General features: G+C 34.7%; 2 protein-coding genes across 2 annotated transcripts; both read right to left on the bottom strand.

Moving 5' to 3' along the window:
- Positions 1-2,448: 2,448 nt before the first annotated feature.
- LOC137742190 (disease resistance protein At4g27190-like) lies at positions 2,449-10,453 on the bottom strand. The gene is made up of 4 exons (XM_068481980.1): positions 10,011-10,453; positions 6,694-6,771; positions 4,144-4,247; positions 2,449-4,024 (listed from the first exon to the last, which is right to left on the bottom strand). Exon 4 carries the CDS (start codon positions 4,015-4,017, stop codon positions 2,548-2,550), a length of 1,470 nt encoding a protein of 489 aa, XP_068338081.1. The 5' UTR covers positions 4,018-4,024; positions 4,144-4,247; positions 6,694-6,771; positions 10,011-10,453; the 3' UTR covers positions 2,449-2,547.
- A 2,043-nt stretch (positions 10,454-12,496) lies between these two features.
- On the bottom strand, positions 12,497-15,020 carry LOC137742191 (accelerated cell death 11-like). Its single transcript, XM_068481982.1, has 4 exons — positions 14,735-15,020; positions 13,713-13,885; positions 13,084-13,229; positions 12,497-12,764 (listed from the first exon to the last, which is right to left on the bottom strand). Exons 1-4 carry the CDS (start codon positions 14,936-14,938, stop codon positions 12,646-12,648), a joined length of 642 nt encoding a protein of 213 aa, XP_068338083.1. The 5' UTR covers positions 14,939-15,020; the 3' UTR covers positions 12,497-12,645.
- Positions 15,021-23,729: the final 8,709 nt, after the last annotated feature.

The raw sequence follows: 23,729 nt of genomic DNA, 5'->3' as shown, positions 1-23,729 counted from the left end.
GGAAGAATTGTTCAATCTCGAGGAAGGTGGAGATGAGGCTTTCGCAATAGAGAAGGATAAGGACGATGAACATAGAAGGCAGAGGGCCTTACATTCCAGCCATGTCATGGAAGCTATGGGTCAAATATCTAAACCCAGACGTGCTGCAAACTTGGATAGAAAAAGGGAAAACCGAGGTAAAGGTCTCTTGGAAGATTATTTTATCCCCAACTGTGTATTCCCTGATCATATTTTTAGACGTCATTTTAGAATGGAACAAAGTTTGTTCGACAAAATCATGAATGCTATTTGCAACCATGATCCATACTTTGTGAAAAAAAAAAAAAAAACAGAAAGACATTTTTCATGTTCAAGGTCTTCTTCCTGAGCAAAAAATTACTGTTGCCTTGCGGATGCTAGCATATGGAGCATCTGCAAATCAAGTGGATGAGATAACGAGGATGGGAAAGTGTTGAAAATATTGAAATGTGGTGTAAGGTGGAAGATGAGGGCTAGGTATTTATATAAAAAATAAATATATTTTTTTTAATTTTTTCAGTATTTTTTTAACAATTTTTAATAATTTTAATTTAGTTAATTAATTTAGACCGTTGGATTTGAAAAAGATTCAAATCCAACAATCCACATGTTGACACATGGCTAACAGTCATAATTCTGACCATTGTGCCTTTTTTTTTTTTAATTTTTGAGGGAAAAACGTGGACTGTTGATCTTTGGATCAGACGGCAAAGATCACGCCACGTTACTAGCCGTTCGTTTTCAAATTCAAATTTTTTTGGCTGTTGGAAATCCAACGATCCAAAAAACTAGCTGCTGGAAATCCAATGGCCTAGAACGAGCTACGTGGCCTTTCCGTTGGAACCGTAAGTGCGCTTGCACATGCTGGCCCCGCCCACGTTTTCTTGTCGGGGACACGCACCCACTCGCGTGTGCTTCCCATGTGCCTGACATAAAAAAATTTTAAATTAGCCTGTGATGTCATGATGGCGTCAGCATGATGTTACATAGGCCGGGCCTTAGCTCAACACATTCTAGGCCGGCCTATAGGACGGCCTAAGGGCTCCTGATGGACTTGCTCTTAAAGGCTTAGTCCTTCCATGTTCTTTTTTATATTGCATTGTCCTGCTTTGTTCTTTAAAATAGGCTATTAAAGGCTTATTGGATGTATGTAGGGTACCCGACGTATGTACCATGAATTTAAAATTCTATTCTAATCCATAAAAAAAATAAAACCTTATCTAAGATGAAAAAATACCTATAGTCCTCGACATTTAATTATAATTTTTGAATATTAATTAGATTGTAATAATTATTGAACTTTTTTGTGTGTAGGTTATATATTAATTCTCATAAACAATAAAAATGTTATGAGTAAATTGTAATTATGGTCCCTTAACTTTAACTTAATTGGAGCAATGGTCCCTTAACTAAAAATTCATTACCATTGGTCCCTCAACTCATCAAAACGTGCAGCTATGATCCTTCAACTTTAATTCAACTGGAGAAATGGTCCCTTAACTTTAACCCAATTGTAGCAATAGTCCTTCTAACATAACTCGTTTTAACAAAAATTTTGACGTAATTGACGAAAATGACCATACTTACACACTTTGATGAGTTGAGGGACTCTTATTATATAAATGGTTATTCCAGCATAACTTATTTTGACAAAATTTTAACGAAATTGATGAAAATGACTATAGCTACACGTTTTGATAAGTTGAGGGACCAATATTAATGAATTTTTAGTTGAGAGACCATTGCTCCAACTTGATTAAAATTAAAGCACCATTGCTACAATTTACTCTAAATGTTATTTATCATCGACAATTATTATTAAGTTCCCATTATATGAAAAGGTCATATATTATCATCTACTTTTCATCGTACTCTACTACCTTTGTCGAACACCCTTAAGTAGCACTTTCTTGATTTTGGATCATCTACTTTTCATTGTACTTTAAGTAACTAGATTGCAAGTGTTTCTTTAAAAAACACTTTTATTCATAAACGCTTTTAAACTTCTTTTATTAGAAGCACAATGAAATGTTTATGCAGAAAGACTTTGTTTTTTTTAACTCATAAGCATTTTAACTTGCCAAACATGATCATAAGTGCTTCTATGATACAAGTTTTAGTTATCTTAGAGAGTTTTTTTGTTCACCACCAATTAGTATGCTGTATATTTACCATCATATTTATCATATTTAAATAAGTCTGAATTTCGAAATTCGTGTAGTAAATATCTTTAAGAGTACTTCCAATACAAGTCTAGTACTATTATTGCATTAAATAAGATATGTGCCATTATTTATAATTTTTTTTTTTTTTTTGAGGAACTTATTTATAATTTTCTTTGGCCTCTCGGCTCTCCATTTCTTTGGCTTCTCCATTCTCCATTTCTTTAGAAAATTCTAAAGTGTATATGCTATGCATCACTGGTTGCAGTTTTGTTTTGTTTTGTTTTTTTTTTTTTTTTTTTTTTTTTTTCATTACAGGAACGGAATATGTTTTAGATTAATTCGATTGAATTCTTTGGCCAATCCTTTAAAAGAACCCTTGGCCATCCCCAGATGATGCAATTAGTATTGCCACGTCCCGGATCACTTCATGCATTCTTACACATCCGTCATGTTCACCATCCAAAACCAAGCTACAAGCTTTAAGGTACTTGGCCACCAAATGTGCCGTACTTCTGGCCTCTTGCATTGAGTCGACATCTCGAAACAATCCCTTCCCGATACCACACTTCAGCAAGTCTTCGATATGAATATCAGAGTCCTTCGGGAATAAGCAGCAAAGTAAGAAGAATAACTTGGCATCATTGCTATTCAAGTAATCGTAGCTCAACTTTATACATCTGAACACATCTCCCTCGCCATCAAGGTTGGTAATTTGGAACATCTCTGGTCGTCGAGTTGCTTTTCTCCATTCTTCCGAGTCCTTATCTCCGAGTGTTCTTGCAACTTCAATCAAAGCAATTGGGAGACCACCGCATTCTCCAGCTGCCTTCCTCGCTATGTCATAGAAATTGGTTGATTCAAAAGACCTGTTAGCCTTTTTCACAAACAAGGCCCAAGAATCTTCTTCTGTTAGGAAATCGAGATGGATCATTTCTTGGCTCTTCATTGCATGACATACATTCTGTAACCTTGTGGTGAGAAGGACCTTGGAATTGCAGTTTTGGAGCTCGTAGTCGTCGGGGATCCCTATGAGAGACAAATCTATTGCCCTCCAAATATCGTCTAAAATTATAAGGATCTTTTTCCCTCTCATTATTCTCTCCTTCAATCTAGCTGCTCTGGCTATTTCTGTCTGCTCATTCAAATTCAAGGCCAGCATTTCTGCAAGCTGTTGTTGAATCTTAACCAGGTTCGGGTTTTGGGAAATGACAGCCATAATCACATGATTAAAGAGCTTGTCTTTACACGCTTGCAAACCAACATGTTTCACCATGGTTGTCTTGCCTATGCCTCCCATTCCGTGAACCCCGATGACAGTGATGTTATTGTCTTTCAGCGCCTTCATGACCCCATCCATGGCTTGCCTTGTTGCTTCAAATACTTCAAAATCTCCTGTTGACATGGTGGACTCAAACTCAACAGGCAGGCGAACTTGAAGTGTAACTGTTTCAAACCTTTTCTCTTCATTAAGCTTGTTCATTTCTTCTGTCGCATTAACTGCTCTCTTGCTTAAAGTGCAACGCCATTTCAAATTCGGGCAGCAGCCCCCAAGGCATGTTTTGTTTTCTCCGGCTTCATTATTCAGTCTTTTGGCATCGATTATGGCCTTGTCAGCATCCTTGAGCCATTTTTGAACTTCGGACTTAACTTCGTCTCCATTCATTAACGCCGCATCTACGCTTCGCTGGTAATCATTCTGCGTGGTCTCAAGCTTTCCTACCAGAACTTCAAGAGACTGTATGTGTCTCTTGTAATGCACCAAGTAACCCACATTACGCTTCACTGGAGTCCATAACAACTCACCGACTTGTAGTACGAGATTAACAATTTCCATACCTTTCCTTTTTAAAATAAAACATTAACAGGGAGAAAAATATAAGATTCAAAGTTCAAACAATAAAATAGATACCACCAAAAACGGAGAAAAACTATGTAGGAATTTGATAACTAGATGACTAACCTGGATCTTCCTTAGCTTCAACTGGTACAGACTTTAAAACGTTTTGTGCCTTGGACGAATGTCATGGAAAATGTGCGGATGGTTAAGCTTGGTTCTTCTGATGTCTGATTACAGAAACGGTAGACGAAGGATCAGCAGAGAAAAGAAGAACTAATATTTTATTGGTTTGCAGTTTTCGGAGTAGGACTGGGACTAGACTCGTTAAACAATTTCGAACATCTCCAATCATCCTTCCTATCTTGAAGTTAAATTAAATTTTAGCCAAACTTCAACTGTGACATTTTAGTTGTTTGTTAATTCAAAAAAGGGTCATTTAGACTTGGACAAGGATCCTCTTGGATCCTTTTTGTGGAGATTTAGAGATCAATTAATTATGTCCGTTTATCGTACATAGTGCGGTCAGTTTTCGTTAAGTAATATTTATATTCAATTTAAAATTTAAATTTTAAAATAATTTTTAATCACATGATGTACGATGAACGAACACGATTAATTGATCATCTAGATCTCCACAAAGAAGATCGGAAGAATATCCTATTCCTTTAGACTTAAGGGCCTAAATAATATTATTTTTTATGCTTTTATAAATTTAACTTTAGTCCAACATTTAAAACTCATTATCGCGTCATATGAAATACCGTCGCCCACTTTTATTATTTTTCAATTTCATTATCACGTCATATGTTTATTATTTTTATTTTAATTTCATTATCACGTCATATGAAATGCCTTGCCCACTTTTATTATTTTTGAATTTTCTTTCTAATATTCCTAATTTGATCATCAATTAAGCTTTAAAAATAGGAATTTCGACTTCTACAAATCAAATTTTAGGAATTTAAAATGAAGACTTTTAAAAATATTTTGTTAATGAGAAATAAATTGTACATAAAAATTTGTTCATACAATGCACAAAACCAAACAAATGAACTAATATGCACACACAATGAACAAAACAATAAATACCATAATTTTCAAAGGGCAATTTTGTGAATTTATTTTTTCTTTTGAAATCCTATAGAGAGAAGGGCAATTTTTAGATTATGGGATTCACTAATTTTGCCTTCTTCCTCTATATATATGGGACGAATCGGTGGCACCACATATTTTACACAAGTTTTGACATAAGTTTTAAGTCATTAGATTTGTACATTTTTTTATGGGTTGAGATGTAATCTAATTAATTCAATTAATTTTCTTTATTAAAATAATAATAGATTGGGAATGAAATTCTAAAAGCCTTTTAATCTCTCTCCATCTCATTAATTGTTTTTCATTCATTTTCTCCCTTTCTTCTCCATTCTCCTTTATCTTTCATCCTATATCAAATGCACAGATATAATAGATCTTATTAAGGGATAATAATGTAGTTTCCTATTAAAAAGGGGTAGTATAGATCCAGGTCCAAAAACTCGAGTTGTTTTTTTAAACCGAGTTCAATTGTAACATACTTATATCATAATAAGACTACAAAATTTTTCAAGAGAAATATATTGATATAATTGAATATAACTAATTTTGAAGAGGTAGCTTATAAGCAAAAAAATCTACAATATAGGTAACTAAAAACGATTTATCTGTGATATAGGTAGATTATTGGCAAAAAATCTATAATATGGGTATATTAAATAAGTAAAAAGATTGAATGCACTGTTGAAGGAATTTATTTTTTGTGATTTAGGATATTACAATTCCTTAAAATTTTCAGTTTTGTCAAAAACTTAACAAAAAGATAATATTTCTTAGACCAATTTTTAAAATGTGGACTATTCCTAATAATAACTCACAAAATTGGATTTATGTTGAATTTATCTTTATGACAATACTATGATGTCTAGTATAATATTGGACTCAACCTATGTTGCTTTTTTGGGGCTAGATCTAAATGCCTTAATTTCATTTCTAAATTTCTATAAGTGAGAGTTATCATCACGGTACCTTCACTCTTACACACTCATCATCCTCATCCTCACCTCTACCCCACCATCATGCCACAAACACCTTGCTATCACCAGCCCTAGCACACCATTATCGCCGCAGGTGCCACCGACGCAACCGTTACCTCCACTCCCACCACCATCGTTGTACAACACCACAACTATAGCTTCCCCTACCAACACTGCCACCATCCCCACCACCCATCATCAAACTGCCTCCATCACTCAGATCATCACCGTAGTCCCTAGCACATTTACCAACTACCAACTACCACCTTCCGTATTTACATTTATTATATTATTAGATCCTTAGACAAATAAGAAAGTCCACAAATTCTAAAAAATTAAAATCCATAATTTTAAAATTACTTAGTAGTTTTAAATTGACAGAGAATTAAGAAAATCCCTTTAGAAAACAAAATGACAACCTTAATTCATTCACTCAAAAGTACTTTCCTCTTTTCTATTTATTAACACCTCTCGAACTCATGTTGATATAACACATAATGATCAGTTTGCCAAAAAAAATAAAAAAAATTGAAGCCAATTTCTAATCAAGTAAATTAAATACATAATTTTTAACAGGTTGTACATCTGCGTTTTCTCTCTATACCTGACAACTTGATGATCTGAGCTTTGATTCACCAACTCTCCGTCGCCATGGCCATCCAGTTGAACTTCGACTAGGTTGCTGTTGGGATGGGGTGTTAGCACAGCTATTCGCTCATCAGATAATTCTCTCTACTTGTAGACCTGAGGAAGTCTACGCATAGACTTCTCTACTTTTTAATTTTTGTTCCCTACTTTAGACGCAAGTAGTCTTTCAGAAACAATTTTTAATTCTCTGTCTAACGGATCCTAAGCATCATAAATGCCTTTTATTATAAGAGTTTTAACGAAAAACTCGCGGTATTATTCATTTTAACGAAAAATCACATTTCTAAAATAATTGAAAGCGTTTTTGGTGAAAATATTTTTAAAAACAATCCTTAGTAAAAAATGTTAGTAAATCCTGAAAAAAACACTTAAGAATGCTTTCTAAAATAAACAAATAACTAGTGTTTCTTGTAAAAAACACTTTAAGTACTTGTAGAATCCAAAAATATTTAGAAAAAAAAACACTTTAAGTTATTCTAAAAGTATATTCAAACGAATTCTTAATTACCAAAGTCAAATTAAGAGGCCAAACAAGGCAAAAACACCCGATAACTTAGAGATCTATAAGAATAGGCTCTTTCTCTGCATTCTTGTTAGATGGTGATCTATATTACTCCCGCAGTCATCACTCGTAGTTGATAAAAACTTATCAAGACCAAGTTCAACATTACATCCTGAATCAAAAACGCAACTACACAAAAAATATTTGGATAAAGTACAAAAAACTACATTAACTATTAATGTCACGACATTTTCATACCTCATCTTTAGAATTTGATCCAATGTTATATCTTCCGTTACTTGACCGTTTACTTTTCAGTAAAATGCTGACGTAGCTTGATTCGAATTTTTTTATTAAAATATTATTCAAAACAAAAAAAAATTATTTAATATTTTTTAAATATTAAAATAATAATAAAAAGTAAAAAAAAAATAAAAAACCCTCCCCCTCCTCTTTCTTCTCCCCATCTTCATCTTTTTCCCCCTGCAAATCCCCCCCCCCCCAAAAAAAAATATAGGAAGAAGAAATTTTTTTTTTTTTTTTTAAAACCCATTAAACCCCAAATGCACCACTCTCATCCATTCTCCACATCCTCTTCCGTACCCATCCTTCACCTTCTCTGCACATCCATCTTCTTACCGATGAGATCTGGGTTTTTTTTTTTTTTATTGGAGGGGAGGGGGGAGGGGGTTTTTTTTTTTTAAATTTATTTATTATTATTTTAATATTTAAAAAATATTAAATAATTTTTTCTTTAGTTTTTAATAATATTTTAATAGAAAATGGATTCTGAATCGAACCACATCAGCATTTAACTAAAAAGTAAACCATCAAATAACGGAAGGTATAACATTGAACCAAATTCTAAAGATAAAGTAAGACATTGTTAATTTTAAAAAATAAGATATGAAAATATCGTGATATCAATAATTGAAATAGTTTTTTGTAATTTACTCACAATATTTACACATATCAATCTATACTGGCTCAGGACGCCACATGGTTTCCCGAGGGGTGCATGTGTATGCAAAACTTGCCTACCTGCTAGGGTTGTTGAGGGATTCCCCCTATTCTGCCTTCGTCCTTGTTTTGATTTGACATAAAAGGAAGCAACAAGTTTTTAAACAATATGCAAGTACGTTACATTTTTATAATCATCAAGACGTAGCACTTGTCATTTTCTTTTTAAGGGCGGTGGGAAGGATTTTAAAAGAAGTGTGGGCTATATTTTGTTAAGAGAAAAAATATATATACACCCGTACATATATATATATATATATATAAATATACATGGACGCTGAAGAAACACCTAAATCCTTGTAAAACTTGAGAAGTGCAAGTGTCATGAATTGAATAAGAAAGTATGGTTTTTGAATAGGACACGTATTGTTTGTCCTTTCACTTCTTATGTCCTCCCATACCCTCCTGATTGTATGATCACGGTTAAGTTACGTCAACATTTTATATTACTATTCATTTTTATCTTATTATATCTATTTAAAAAAATATAAAATATTAACGTGACTTAATCGTGACCACACAAAATAGAAAGACACGGAAAGACAACGAAAGTGGAAGGGCAGACAACCATTCTCCTTTTGAATAAAAGAATGGGTAAAGTTGAAACAATTGATCTAAAGTTGGTTGGGGAGGGCTAACTGCCAAAAGCCGAAAAACCTCAAAATACATGCTGCAAAATAACAAATTGCCAGAACTTGCATTGACGCGCAAAGTCCTACAAAGTTAACGAGGTATTTTACTATTATCAACTCACCACGTGACTGATGTTTATTAGTCAAATGATTCTCTTTTCAAACACATATCAAGTACTTATTGGACGGATAATGCCATGAGACTTATATTCGTTTCCAAGAGAGAATGTCCCCACAAGCTAACTTTACTCCACCCTTCCCCCACCAACAGGAAAAATTATAAAATTATCTCTCCGTTTTAACGTGCTATTTTCTTTTTTACCTAATCCTTTTTCATATATATTTTTTTTGTTTTGCTGGTTTTGTTTTGTAAGTTCTTACAAACCTAAAAGCATTGATACCTGAACTGAATTTGAACTGAATTTGCAGGTTAATTTTATCGTTTAAAATTTCTGATCTATAAAACCAAATCAGTTCTATTAACACCGATAAGTTAAGAATTGATACGAAAAACAAATCTATATTTGAGGCCTTAAAATATATTATAAGCTCAATTAATACAAAGAAAGAATCGGTACCACACTCACAACCTTATATTTTCACGGGTACATATGCATATTGCTCCAGGTTGTTAAATCAGATCTTCAAGACCATGTTCCTAACACCAGAACTAACGACTTCAGATTCATATGAATTATAGCCAAGCCAAACCAAACCATTTAGGTTGTCAATAATGCCCAAATAAGCAGTTTAGCTTGGTTTCTTGAGTAGATCAGGTTAGTCAGGTTGCTGAAGAAACAACTACACACCAATTCTCAAACTGCACAACTACTAAATTACAACAGTATTGTATCGATGACGGAAAATGATCTCTAGAGCATCTAGGTACCCAGGTTTTCAATTAAAAAACTTATCCAATTGAATTCATTTAAAAAAATGATCTCTCAGATGAGTTATGAATTAACTCACAGTAGCAAAACCCAAAAATTAATCATCAGTATTCCTCTTTCTTTTTTTTTCTTTTTTTTTTTTTTTTTAAGTTTGAGGGAAAAATCGAAGCACAAACAATCAAAAAACCCAAACAAAAAAAAAATAACACCAAAGAGATCAATTATATACCTGACCCAGAAAAAGCTAGGAAGAATAAAACCCTAAAACTCGAAGAAAAATGTTTCCTGCAACCAAAATGCAAAATCAGAGATAACAACCAGACGTAGAGTGCGAAAAAACAAAGAAAACGCTGGGCAAAAAAGCCGGATAGCCCAAATTCACAATCAATCATAAAATTTTCTTCCTAACCAAACAGAAAATAAACCAACACATGAATCAACATACCTGAACTGGAGCGATTCGCTTGTGCAAAACTGGGGGGGGGGGGGGGGAAACGCCAAACACCTTCGAGAAGATCCGATCGGAGCCGAAATCAAAAGACAGACGGGAAAACTAAAAAGAAACGGAACGACAGAGAGAAAAAAGAAGAGGAAAAGAAAAAGTCGCAGAAGATGCTTCCGGCATCTTTCCTATAAAATGCAACGTGGCCAAAGCTCAACCACAAAACACTAAAAAGCATCTTTCAAAAGGGAGCAGCAGCTGCAAACAAAAATGAAAGAGGGGCAAAATAGGCAATTTACTGCACAATCCCACCGAACTCCAAAAACCATGAATAAAATGAGGGTTAAAACCGGGCGGGCACTGTTAATGAACACTACCCATCCGCTTAGCATATATAAATTTTGAAGAGGTATGGCCCTATGTCCCCACTTAAAGTTTATGTCTCCTATAATTAGGTGTAATTTATTTTTTTTCATATCAATAAAATTATCTCATACCGTCAAGGTTCTCCAAAATAAAAAAGAATAAAATGTTCTTCGTACCATCAAGGTTTCTAAAAAAAAGTGTAAATATTTTTGTTAGACGAATTCTTTAATTAGAAGGTTGTTTTTTTTTTTTTGTTAAACGATAGATTTTATTAGATTAGCTACCAGCGGAGTTTGAATCCAAACCTTCATGCAAGGGCTCAACATCTTTTTACTACTGTACATGTAGTGGTATTACAACTATTAGAAAACAATCCAAAGAAGTGCTCGGTGTACTGCAAAAATATATAAACCAATATGAAGGTCGAGTGGGTATGCCAGTACGCCTTTCTCTTCCCTAAACTCCTAAACTGTATAGCAGGTTCAAGTCACCTTCCACGCGGGTCCGCCATTATTAAGGCTCGTTGGACGTACGTACCAAAAAATCTTTAAACGCAGAGGAACCAGGCCAGGCGACCATAACAAAACGACAAAGTCAGCAACCCCAAGCGAGCAAGAGTGGCCAGCCAAAACAATATTACTCTATCGCTCAACTACAAGGGATATTTCACGGCTTCCCATGAGGGGCAAAGGTGGAATTGGTGATTAAATGTGTGACTTTCGCACTTCTATTTACAAATTCTGCACTCCTCTTCTTGATTTTGTCTGGTAATTTTACTCTAAGTTATTCAATCTATTGACTATAAATATATATACAAAGTAGAGGAAATGAAAATCACTCTCATTACGAAATTATAGACAGGCAGCATTCAAAACAAACTTATTGAGTTGGTTTTCTTTCCCTAGCCAAGAAGACCAACTTAAAGTTGTCATTATATTAAAGTCTAATTGATCCAAGAAAGAAAGAACACTAGCCAATCCATATGGTATGGTGGACAATAGGTGCATATTGAGTCCAATTAGTATCTCCCTTTGGTGCTCCAATTACGGTAGGGATGGTGGTTGTGGTTGTGGTACTAAACGATAAGTATTCCTGCCTAGTGGTGGAGCTAGAAAAGCCACGGGGACACTTTGAGCAATATATTTAAGGTCAAATCGGATTAATGGTCCTGATGGTTATAGAGTATATGAAAGATAATTCATGTGGAAGAAATATTAGGAATTACCCTTGTGTTGATTTTTGTTAGGATTCAAACCTAGAATTGAAAGTTTTGTTAATAGGTTGCACCTGAGCCTTACATGTGAAACTAAAATTGTCCCCTTCAATTTTGGGCTGAGAACAACGGGAGCATATTAAAGTAAATAATACTTAGGGTGTGATGTGTATGTGCACTACAAGAAAAAGGGAAAAGAGTAACGCTAGATAAACTAAATTTTTAGACAAAGTTTTGTAAACTAAATGGTATGAAAGTTGATGATTGAGTTTAAGATCATTTAGTTTGTAAATTTTGTCTTCATATTTAGTCTCTCTAGCCAAAGTGTGGCAAAAAAATAAAGAAATGGCCAATATAAAAAGGGAGTATTTTAGCTCATCATAATAAATTGTGGTGTATGCTCACAACACATCTCATCATTTACCACGAGTTCTTTCAACTAACTCTGGCTAACTTTCAAATTAGATGTTCATTTTCTAATTTTGAAAATAAGTGACTAAGGTTAAATGAAATGACACTTGACAAATGATAAGGTGTATACTGTATAGTAAATATACACCATAATTTATGATAGTGAACAAAAATGCTCCCATACTGAAAAAGTGACTTCTTACCACGTTTCGAACTGTCCAGACCTTCTGGTTCAAAAAAAGTTGACCAACAGCACACGAATTATGGAATGGCATTGGCAGGCTATGGGAAAACGAAAATTATCATAATTATAACCCAATCAAATTAACAATCCTTATAAGTCATCACATTGATATTCAATCGTACTATACATATGAAATACGGAAATCAAAACATTTGTAAAAATGCAAGCAGGCGAAAGACAAAAATCGATCAAAGCAAGCGTAGCATCTCTTTAGCTGACTCCCTTGAAAGAAATAAGTTGTCAATGTAGTGTATCAGAGGAGCCACTGCAGTAACCATCCTCTGCATCTGAACAAAAGCCGATGCCTCTGACAAAGTAGAATACCAAACAAACTGTGTTACCAATCAAGTCCAAACCCTAAAATACCCACGTATATATAGCATTCATAGTAAATTCATGTTAATTATGCTCAATATCTCAACCTAAGATTTCATTTTTCTTCTTCTCTATATTGGATTTGAAAAAAAGAACCTGCAACCCGCCACGGTAGCTACCGTGAGCAGTAATCAAACCAACAAATCCCAAATCTCTAGCCTATGTCAATAGATATGAGCTAGTCTGCTAAAAACATGGTTTGGGAGGAGATAGTATGACAATGATGGGTGTACATACTAAAATAGTCTTACCATCTAATTTTAGCCTTTTGATGAACAATGACTTTGTAGGAAGGGTTTGCAGTGCACCCGCAACAGTCTTTCTACTAGCCCATCCGTGGTAGGGGTAAAAAACTTGTTTATATGCTGTGTTAACCGGATCCATGAGAGAATTTCCGCTGCCCGAGTAAAAATAAATAAATAAATTCAAGTTATAAGTAACTGTGAATCTGTGATAGTAAAATAGCCGCTAGTTGCAAAATTATAGAGATACAAAAATTAGAGATAGCAGTCATTGATTTAGGGTTTGTTCTTTTGCGAGAGAGTGATTCGTGCTGGCAATAATTAATTCAAAGATTAACCAATACATAATTATGTGTCTTAAGTAGAATAATTAAGTCATGGTATTATTGGATATCACGAGTTTAGAATGAGAAGAGTCTAGAAGATGGAGGAAGAGTTCATGAATGAGTGCGTTGATATGAATATTAAATTTTTTAAAAAAATGATGATGGACAGAAACATAAATTAAGTGGATGAGTGGACGTAGCAGCACAACTCAAGATGAAATTGCATATGCAAACGAAAATGATCTAATATAGACATGTTAATGAAGCAATGAATTCAGAGAATATCGAGGCTAGGGTTGAGATAAGTAAAACCTTGAGGCCATACTTCGCTCGAATATTATCTTAAGCATCTCAAGTGAACGCTTCACTCTGATGAGTAATCTCGAACCACTACTTTGGAGCTTAATAGTATTCTGTTGTATGTCACGGTCAAGCAATTCTTCTAGGGTATTGACTGACTTTCCTGCCTTTACAACCCCGCTAACCTGGCAACCACATCCACATTAATCAAAATATAATTACAAAACCCAAAAGAAACAATCACATCAAAGGGAGATATGAACAGAATCAAAAGGAAAATATAACTAAGATCATGTTTGAAATATGTAAAATGTATTTAAGTTCAATGCACCGGAATATCAAGATCGAAATTACTAGTCCTCACCAGAAGATGTAAAATAAATAAAAATATTTATAAGAATAATAAGAAATATGTAGTAATTTACTTGAGGTTTTTAGTTTCTATAAGAATAATTAAAAATATTTAGTATTTTTGCCTTCCTTTTATTATTTTAACGCAAAGAATAAAAAGTTCAGCACCATAAATATTTTAAAAAATAAATAAATAACAGAAAAAGTTAGATGCATTTCATTTTCATCATGAAATTTATATTCTCCTACGTACTAGAGAAAAATATGTCTCTAGAGTTGTAAAATGTTCATTTACATCGTTGCACAAAAGTTTGCTCTAAGAAACTAAATTAGCAATAACTTGTAAACCATTAAATCAAAGAGAAATATGAATAAATGAATTATAAAGTTGAGGAATACCGAATAAACCATATTATTAAAATTAGGTCTTTTTTTATTGTCCATATAGTATCCTCTAGTTCTATTATTTATTTAAAAATGTCTAACTAATTTTTATCATGTGTATATTTCCCATGAGTCAAACCCACCTAAGAAATCAAATCACTCATCAATCACAATCCACCAAACCCTAAATTAAACAACACTTTTGAAATTTGATTTAAATGAAGAAGACAATGGTAGCTACCCAAATCTACCCATCACCAAAAAGCATCAAACTCACAAGTTTAAGAGATGAATAATACCTTAGCAGAGTACTCTATGTCCGCGAACTTCATAGCGACGCCTAAGTGTCGAATGAGAGGAGAAACGAGACGACAGGCTTGAGTGAACTTGCCAATTTCCATGGGGATCGGTACCGGAGAATTCAGTTGAGCGGCCAGTTGTTCGAATTCATCTGCCAATCTTGTCAGAATTCTCTCATCTTTCCTTCCCACCACTCTTGCCATTCTATAATTTCTTCACCAAGTCTCTGCTCTTTTGTTCGATCGATCGATCTGTCTGACAATCACCGTACACGGAATTCTCTTATCCAATGAAATACTTCCAAATACGGAAAACTCAAACTGTCATTTTATAAGTAAACGCGCCTACATTTGTTGACGAAGACTTGTTGACGAAGACTCGTAAACGGGTAAGTTTATTATTTAATTAATTTAATAATTTTCCTTTTGCATAAGAAATATTTCAATGTATAAGTTTATTTTTTATTTTTAACAAACATTATTATCTACACTAAGAGTGAGCGGATGAGCTTAGCCTTACAATGGGCTAGCAATAATATGGTTCAATTTCGTCTTTAGCAAAAATCTAACCTAAGACTCTCACTTACAAATTAAGAAAAAACCCATTAAACCGAAGTACTAAATGACACAATTCTAAAGGGGGTGAGAGTTCCTTCACAGTTGTTTTTCCCGACCTTCGGAGGGTCCTGGTGGTCCAGTCCCTTTATAGATTCACCAAAGAGTGAGACATACAAGGTTTAGAGGTGAGCACAAATAACTTGTAACTCAAATGGTTAAGAATAATTTGACCTACACTCTAGGTCCTTGGTTGGATATTCTTCTCCCTTAATATTGCTGGTGTAAAAATAAAACAAGGGTAAAGTACAAAAAACTACCTCAACTATGGGTCGAACGACACTTTCATATCTCAACTTTTAAAATTGACAGTGTCATACCTCATCTTACAAATTTGTAACAATGTCATACCTTCCGTCAGTTTGTCTGTCATCTATTCCGTTAAGTAGTGTCGTGACTTAAAAAAATTAATTAAATATTAAAAACTAAAATTATAAAATCATTTAACAATTTTTTTTAAAATAGGGACCCATCCCTTATCCCCCTCACCTTTCTTACCTCCTCCTGTTTTCCCCCACCCCAAACCCAGATCCCATCCTTACTTCGCTCTCCCTCGCCATGCCCAGAACCACCATCCCTCCCCTCACTTTTCTCCCTTTCACGCTGCAATAACAGCCTCTTCGGCTCTGCCATTGTCCGCAAGCTCCAAGCCCTAAACTTCACAAACCTTGTCATCTGCACTCACGCTGAGAGCCTTTCGTCTCTGAGAACTTGACCGATTTGGTAGTCGACATACGCCTTGGCGAGCTCGCCCTCCGCACCCACACCTCCGCCAGTAAGTCTGCGTCTTCCGACGAGGAGTACCTCTAACTATCCTAAGCCTTCAGTGATTTCTTTACCTGTAGCAACAACATATTAGGAGAATTAAAATGGCTCGCAAGCTTGCCGTCGCTGGAAAACATGCTGACCTCTGAATTATCTGAGGCTGCGCCAGAACTGGAACCATGCCAGGGGTTTTTACAGAGGGAGAACTTCTCAACCGAGATCATCGAGAGCATTTTGCCGGAGAATCTTCAGCTGACAATCAAGATCTGCATCGACGGCCTTCAATCTTCGTCGCTTGTCGTGAAGCAATCTGTAGCGGCCAAGCTCAGGCTTTTAGTGAAGAATTAGGTTGATAATCACGCCTGGATCGGTGTGTCCGGCGCTTTTCCCGCTTTAATTCCTCTACTGCGATGCAGCAATCCATGGACGCATGAGCATGCCGTCACGGTGCACACCAGTTTGCAAAATTCCAATTGGGATTTAAACAGGAGAGAAAGAAAATGATGGATGCACAAGGCAGAGGTGTCAAAGGGGTAGCAACAGAACACACCCAATTTGCGAAATTCCAATTGGGATTTGATTTGTTTGAGTAAATTAAAAATTGGGGACTGAAATGGGGAAGAAGGGTGAGGGTGATGAGTTCGGGGGAGACAGGTGGGGAAGAAGGTTAAAGGTGATGAGTTTGGGGGGTGGGTTAGGGGAAGATGGGAGCGGGTGGCGATGGGATCTGGGTTTTGGGTGAGGGAAAACGGGAGGAGGGAAGAAAGGTGAGGGGGATAAGGGGTGGGTCCCCATGTAAAAAAAAATTGTTAAATGATTTTATAATTTTAGTTTTTAATATTTAATTTTTTTTTTTTTAAGCCACGTCACTACTTAACGGAATAGATGATAAACAAACTGACGGAAGGTATGACATTGTCACAAATTCGTAAGATGAGGTATGCCATTGTCAATTTTAGAAGATGAGGTATGAAAGTGTCGTTCGACTCATAGTTGAGGTAATTTTTTTGTACTTTACCCATAAAACAAATTCAATCAAATTATTTAATGAAGATAGTATTAAAATGTTCAAGTTGTAATTAATATTTTAGTTTAGGTTTGTCCTATTTTCCATAATCTTAACGCTAAAACAATGTCCAATTGCAAGCAATTGAAAAGTGCGTTCACACTCTTCGTAACTTGATGTCTGTTGACTTTTGGGTGGAGGAATCCCTTAGCTTGCCCAAATGAAGGAAGGATTCATCAAGGGCGATAAGACTAAACACATATCTTCAAAGTTTTTCAGTGCACATGAGCTTCAGAAGGCTAAAGTTATTGAAGTCAGACAAATCCATTCCAATGAAAATTTGGCAGACCTGTTCACCAAGTCGTTACCAAAGTGCACGTTTCCGAAGTTAGTGCAAAGTATCAGATTACGTCGACTTACCAATCAGCTAAATTTGGAAAATGCAGAATCATGAGGAGACACATATCAAGGGGAGCACCCACGATAAATGCATGTTGTACTCTTTTTTCTTCAATTAGGATTTTTCCCATTGGGTTTTTCCTATCAAGGTTTTAACGAGGCAACATAAGCATATTTAACATTATATCAACAATCCAGGTAAAGTTGCACTATTTTTCCTTTCATATGGTTTTTTCCCATTGGGTTTTTCAGAGCAAGGTTTTAACGAGGCAACTGATGTTGATATGTGGGCATCCAAGGGGGAGTGTTGAAAATGCTGGTGGGTTAATGAATGCCCACAATGATATTGAAAACATTGGTAGATTTTTCATTGCCTACACAAAGTGATATTGACTTGGGAAATGAAGGAGGATCGTATTGTCAAGGGGTGTGTGATGTAAATTTCAATGTATAGTTAATACGCTTGTTTGGAGTTGCTCTATAAATAGAGCGCTTCGTATGCTTTCAAGATACACAGAGAACAAGGAAAAACCAATAACATCATTATCCATCCCTCCATCTTTTATTTGTCATCCTCTTATGTTATAGTTACAGTGTAATATTTTACACATGTTTGGCTGCTTCACTCATGTCACTAGTTAAAGGTTATCTCTTTAACTTTTACCTATTTATAACAAGTGAAGGTTTTTTAGCCAAAATAGTCCATCTGATTTGCATAACTCTTCATTTTGGTCTATGAGATTTGAAATAGATAGAATTGGTCCTTGAGTTTGTCCACAATCAATTACTTTGGTCACTCCGTGAAAAATCTCCATAAAATAAGAATAAAATGACAAAAATATCCTCAATTTTGGTCAAATCATTTTGGACTATTTTTATTAAATTGAGGATAGTATTGTCATTTTGATCCTTATTTAAAATAATTTTTCACCCAAGGACTAAAATGATTGATAGTGGACAATCTTAGGTACCACTTCTATTGATTTCCAATCTCATGGACCAAAGTAAGGAGTTATGCAAATCTCAGGAACCATTTTGGCTAAAAAACCTTAAATGAAATATTTTGAGTAGTTCTTTATACACCCAGGTTTTATCTCTGGACACCTGATGAGTCGATTTTATATTATATATTTAACTTTATTCTTAGTATGCTTTGGTAATTGTTTTGGTGAACTTCTGACACTTTGCTTTATATTTTTAATATAGGACATGTAACTTCCTCTTGAGCAAAAAGTGACCAAACAGATAAATTTTGGAGTAATTCCAACTGAAGGATATTCGTGGGTCTCTCAACTTGTTCATATCAAAGTTTTAGATTTTTCTACTAAGCGGTTAATTTATGCCCATTAAAGAAAAGACCAGCGAGCGAAATTGTCAAACCAACGTTTAGAGATTCTTTAGGCTTTTTGGAATCCAAGATGGTGCCTTTTGATAACAAACCCTCTGGAAATATGTTCAGGACATCTTAAGATTTGTAAAGAGTCATCGTGGGCCTGTTTTGAAGGTGTCTAAGGCCCAAAACGTGGCTGATTAGTTTGCTTGTAGATTTCTCCATGTTTAACTAGGAGATTGTTTCCTAGGTTCTCATAATTTATTTTGTTTCCTCGTTTTATTGTAAGACTTTTTCTATGAAGGATTTATTTTGTAGTAGTATGAATAAGGCTAATTAGCCATTAGGGTTCACAACGCACTACTTTGGAGAATTCGGCTTAGAGAGCTTTTGAAGATTCATCTTTATTTTACAAGGCAGTTTCAATCATTTTCTTAATGATATTTTTCTTTTTAATTATGATTATGTGTAATTAATTATTTATGCTACGGCGAGGCCACGAACCTTAGCATAAATATGTAGTTTTTTTTCAATTTACTTATAATATTATGCAAGCAAATTTTGTATTATTACTCACCGTATTTGAAATTATCTAATTGTCTTGATAATTGGCTACCATGAGGATATTTAGAAAAATAATTTGATGCAAATTTTGGTTGGAGGGTTTTTCCTGAAATTGACGAAGGCTTCTTGTGATTAATAATTGTAATTTCACTAATTTCACAAGAATGAATACCAGGTCTTAAGGGTTACATGGTTTTTCAAAGGGTTTTCATAAAGCTTAATGAGTCTTTCATGTTCCCATTCGATTCAAATGTCTGGACATGGTTGCATGTTTGATATACGTTCTAGATTGGGGGTCCAAGTAGAGCATACTTTAGAAAAACCTAACCTTCAAAATATGCATGTGTAATTCATAAGTAATTGGAGAAACTAAGTAGGATTGTTAAGGTGAACCGTTTTCTTTCAATTATTTTCCCTTGCTGAATCTTTTAAATTGTTTTAATTAAATTAAATTTTATTATTTTAAGTAAAAAAATCAACCTTTTCAAACTCTATTTCAAATAATTAATTAAAATTTAGTTTCCACATAAATCGTTTTAAATAATTCTTGTGGAGAATGATCTTACTCGAGTTATTTATATTATAACTACCTTATTCTCTTGCAAGTATTTTTACGTGTTTTTATCCTACTTTTGCAGGTGTTAAAAATCCTATCAAGAAATCGGATAATTTTATTTAAAGTAAAAAGACTTTTGTACCCCTATATAAAGTTACCACAGGAGAACTTAATGATTTCTTAAGGAAAATAATAATTTTCTTTAAACACGGGTAGGTTTTGAAATAAACAACGTATTGTAACCATCGGATTTGACTTTGACTTTCGATTTGAGATCGAACTCCATGGATATTGTCTCCAAGGTCGACATGTGAGTGAAGGGGACCGGCTTCCATGCTCTGTCGGGCAAGTTGACGTTCATATAAAGCTTCAACTCTTGTTTCTTCTGTCCAGCTTGTCAACGAAGACGTGGATGTGCTGCAAATACGGTCTCCAAATCCATCGCTTATCGGCTTTCCGAACCTCCAACACCAAATTTCTACTCCTGTCACTCTAAACGGGAGGAGTGGATTGAATTTTGATGGGAGTATTCAATTAGGAGGCATGTGAAGCATATGAGTGATGGAAAAGAAAAGAACTAGGAAACAGACACTGCAACACAACATCTGAATCCAAATGTCAAAAACATAACTAGGAAACGGACCAATTGTTGTAGTGTTTGAATCCAAACGTAAAAAATAGGAGTAGCACGAGGTGTGAAGCATAGAGAGCATGTGAGTGATGGAAAAAACAGAACAAAAAAAAATGTACAAACAATACACGAAGTATGGGCCGGCAAAATAAAATTATCGTAAGTATAACCAAATCGAATAGCAATCCTTAATGAGGTTGATCAGTGATATTCAATCATACTATACAAATGAAATACGGAAATCAAAGCATTTGTAAAAATGCATGGATGCGAAAGATGGAAATCGATCAAAGCAAGTATAGCAGCTCTTGAGCTGACTCTCATGAATGGAATAAATTGTCAACGTAGTGTATTAGAGGAGCCAATGCAGTAACGATCATTTGCATCCAAACAAAAGCTGATGCCTCTGATAAAATAGAATACCAAACAAACTGCGTTACCAATATCATGTCCAACCCAAAATACCCATATATATTTATAGTATTCATACTAAATTCATTTTAATTGTGATCAGTATCTCAACCTAAGATTTTTTTTTTTCTTCTTCTTCTTCTCAATATTGGATATGAAAAAAAGAACCTGCAACCGGCCCCGGTAGCTACCGTGAGCAGTCAAACCAATCAATCCCAAATCTCTAGCCTAATGTCAATAGATATGAGCTAGTCTGCTAGAAACCTGGTTTGGGAGTAGATAGTACGAGCGAGAGAAAGAGAAGAGAGAGAGAGTGTGTGTTTGAGCGTAGTGGTGCTGTTGCAGACGGCCCAAAGGGATGAACCCAGAGCCTCGGCAACGATCCCTACCCCTCTCCCTCACATCCCGACGGCCCCCAATACTTTTCTCTGACTATCCCCCTCTCCCACTCATGCAATCAAGGATCTGCAGCAATGGCGCTGAGGTCCTCACTCCTCTCTCTCTCTCTCTCTCTCTCTCTCTCTCTCTCAGAGGAGGCATGGCCTCCCATCCCCGAAACCCTCACTGAATGACAACAACCATACTTTGAAAAAAAACTGTTTCTGCTGTGATATGAGAATAAGCTTATTTTTGCTGCTTCACGTTTTTAGCATTTTTTTTATCAAAAACTGTGAAAATAAGCAATTTTTAAGTGTTTACCAAATATCTTTTTAAGCTCAACTTTTTTGATACCTACTTTTTATAAAAAAATCTCAGTACCAAACCAGTACCTCTTAAACCCACTGAAATCAACTTGATGGCAAACTCGTAAATAAAATGAAATTAAGGCGAAATTGCACAATGCCGTTCCCCCACTTTAGACTAAAGTAATGACAATGATGAATTACATACTTCTTACTAGGGTGGTATTGGTAGAATTGCCTTACCAAAACCCATATACCAATTACTATATCAAATTTTTGGTATGACAAAATCTATTATCATTACCGTGTTGAACTTTCGGTCTACCGAATTTCGGCATGCTAAATAGTTCAGTTGACATGGTATGGTAATGGTAATTACCATTTTTTTTTGGGTCAAATTTTTTTTTTTACAACCAAATTCAAGGGCCAAACGTGTTTTGACCACTCTCTTTGGCTTTCTAAAACTTTTTTATTTAATTATGAGAATTTCATAGAGATTCATTTAAGAAACAAAAGGTAAATAGATGGAAGAATTACTGAAAGAACCCAACATTCCTAAAAAAATAGTACAAAGATTCCTAAATTCTATTTCTACGTTCTAATGAAACAAATACGTGTTTAACGCAAAAGGCATTAAAAGGCATCAAAGCTACCTATACTACATTACAATTATCTCATGCTGATACAATGCATAAGAAATTTCAGACACAAAAATTTTCATATAAATAAAACACCTCACTTGAACAATAACCGAGATTGTGGTATTTGGATTTGGATCCATATCATCTCACTTTTACTTTCCCTTTTTTTTTTCTGTATCATACAGTAAACTGTTCAAATTTAGGGGAAAAAAAAAAGAAAAGAAAAGAGAATCCACCATACTCTACAAACACAGTATCTAGTCCAACGATAATGCAAGTCTAGTTGTAAAAACTCACCAATCTGGCTTGTCTTCGCCTTCCAAATAACCTCAATGCAACTTTTCAGAGTTTTCATTCTTCTTCATTCCCCTTTACATCCGTAAACCGCAACATGAACTTTATATAAAAACCAATAAAACAAACTTAAAAATAAACATCCACTTGAACAAATTGGAGGTAATTGAAGCTATGTTTCTCCTCCTCAGTCTAAAATTACGAAAACATTTCAATGAATATATTAGCACTTCAAAAAAGTAAATCTTTTTGTTATCTATTTGAAAAATTGATAAGAACAAAAGGAACTACACAACTTGGTAATCCCTGTTTCTTTTTGTTCAAAATTTTCTAGGCATCCAAACACTGGCAATCTTAATCGCAAATGAACAAAGCTATAACATAAAGGTAGGTCTGTGGTAAACAAAAATATTTCAATAAAAACATAACTAACTCAGAGGGAACTACAAAAGTAAATCTTTGTTATCAATTTGAGAAATTGATAAGAACAAAGGGAACTACAATCTCATGATAGTTTTAGATTCCAAAATTTTCTGGGAAGCCAAACTCTATCAAACTCACATGATTCCGAAATTTTCTGGGCAGCCAAACACTATCAAACTCACATGATCAAAGAAATTGCTAATAACAACAAATAGGCAAAATTACTGAATACGGGTTCCTTAAAACTTACCTTACACACTAAAAAGACTCGATGTAGTTTCATGATTGGTCTATATATGCATGATACGTACGGAATCAACAAGGAAATATATTTGCCTCACTTTTATGTACTCCATGATTAAATTGAAGATTTTTTTTTCTTTTAACAACAAAGTGAAATCATAGCAAATATAACGACTTTACTAGGTAAAAGGGATCGACATACGTACATAAAATTGCTGACTGCATAAGTGCATGCATAACATGCAAGTGAACAAAAGAAAGCTTAGCCCCACTTTTTAAATGAGAGCAAATGAAATACTTAGGTGGCCTTCGGTAAGATTTATGCATTAGATTTATATACCAAAGTTGAAACAAGAACCATTCTCTTAAATCTCTTTGCCATTTTCACCCCCACGTTATCCTATATAAAGTTCATAAGTCACTGTACCTAATTA

Source organism: Pyrus communis, chromosome 8 (assembly GCF_963583255.1).
Source record: "Pyrus communis chromosome 8, drPyrComm1.1, whole genome shotgun sequence".
Lineage (NCBI taxonomy): Eukaryota > Viridiplantae > Streptophyta > Magnoliopsida > Rosales > Rosaceae > Pyrus > Pyrus communis.
This window is presented reverse-complemented; position numbering and strand designations above follow the sequence as displayed.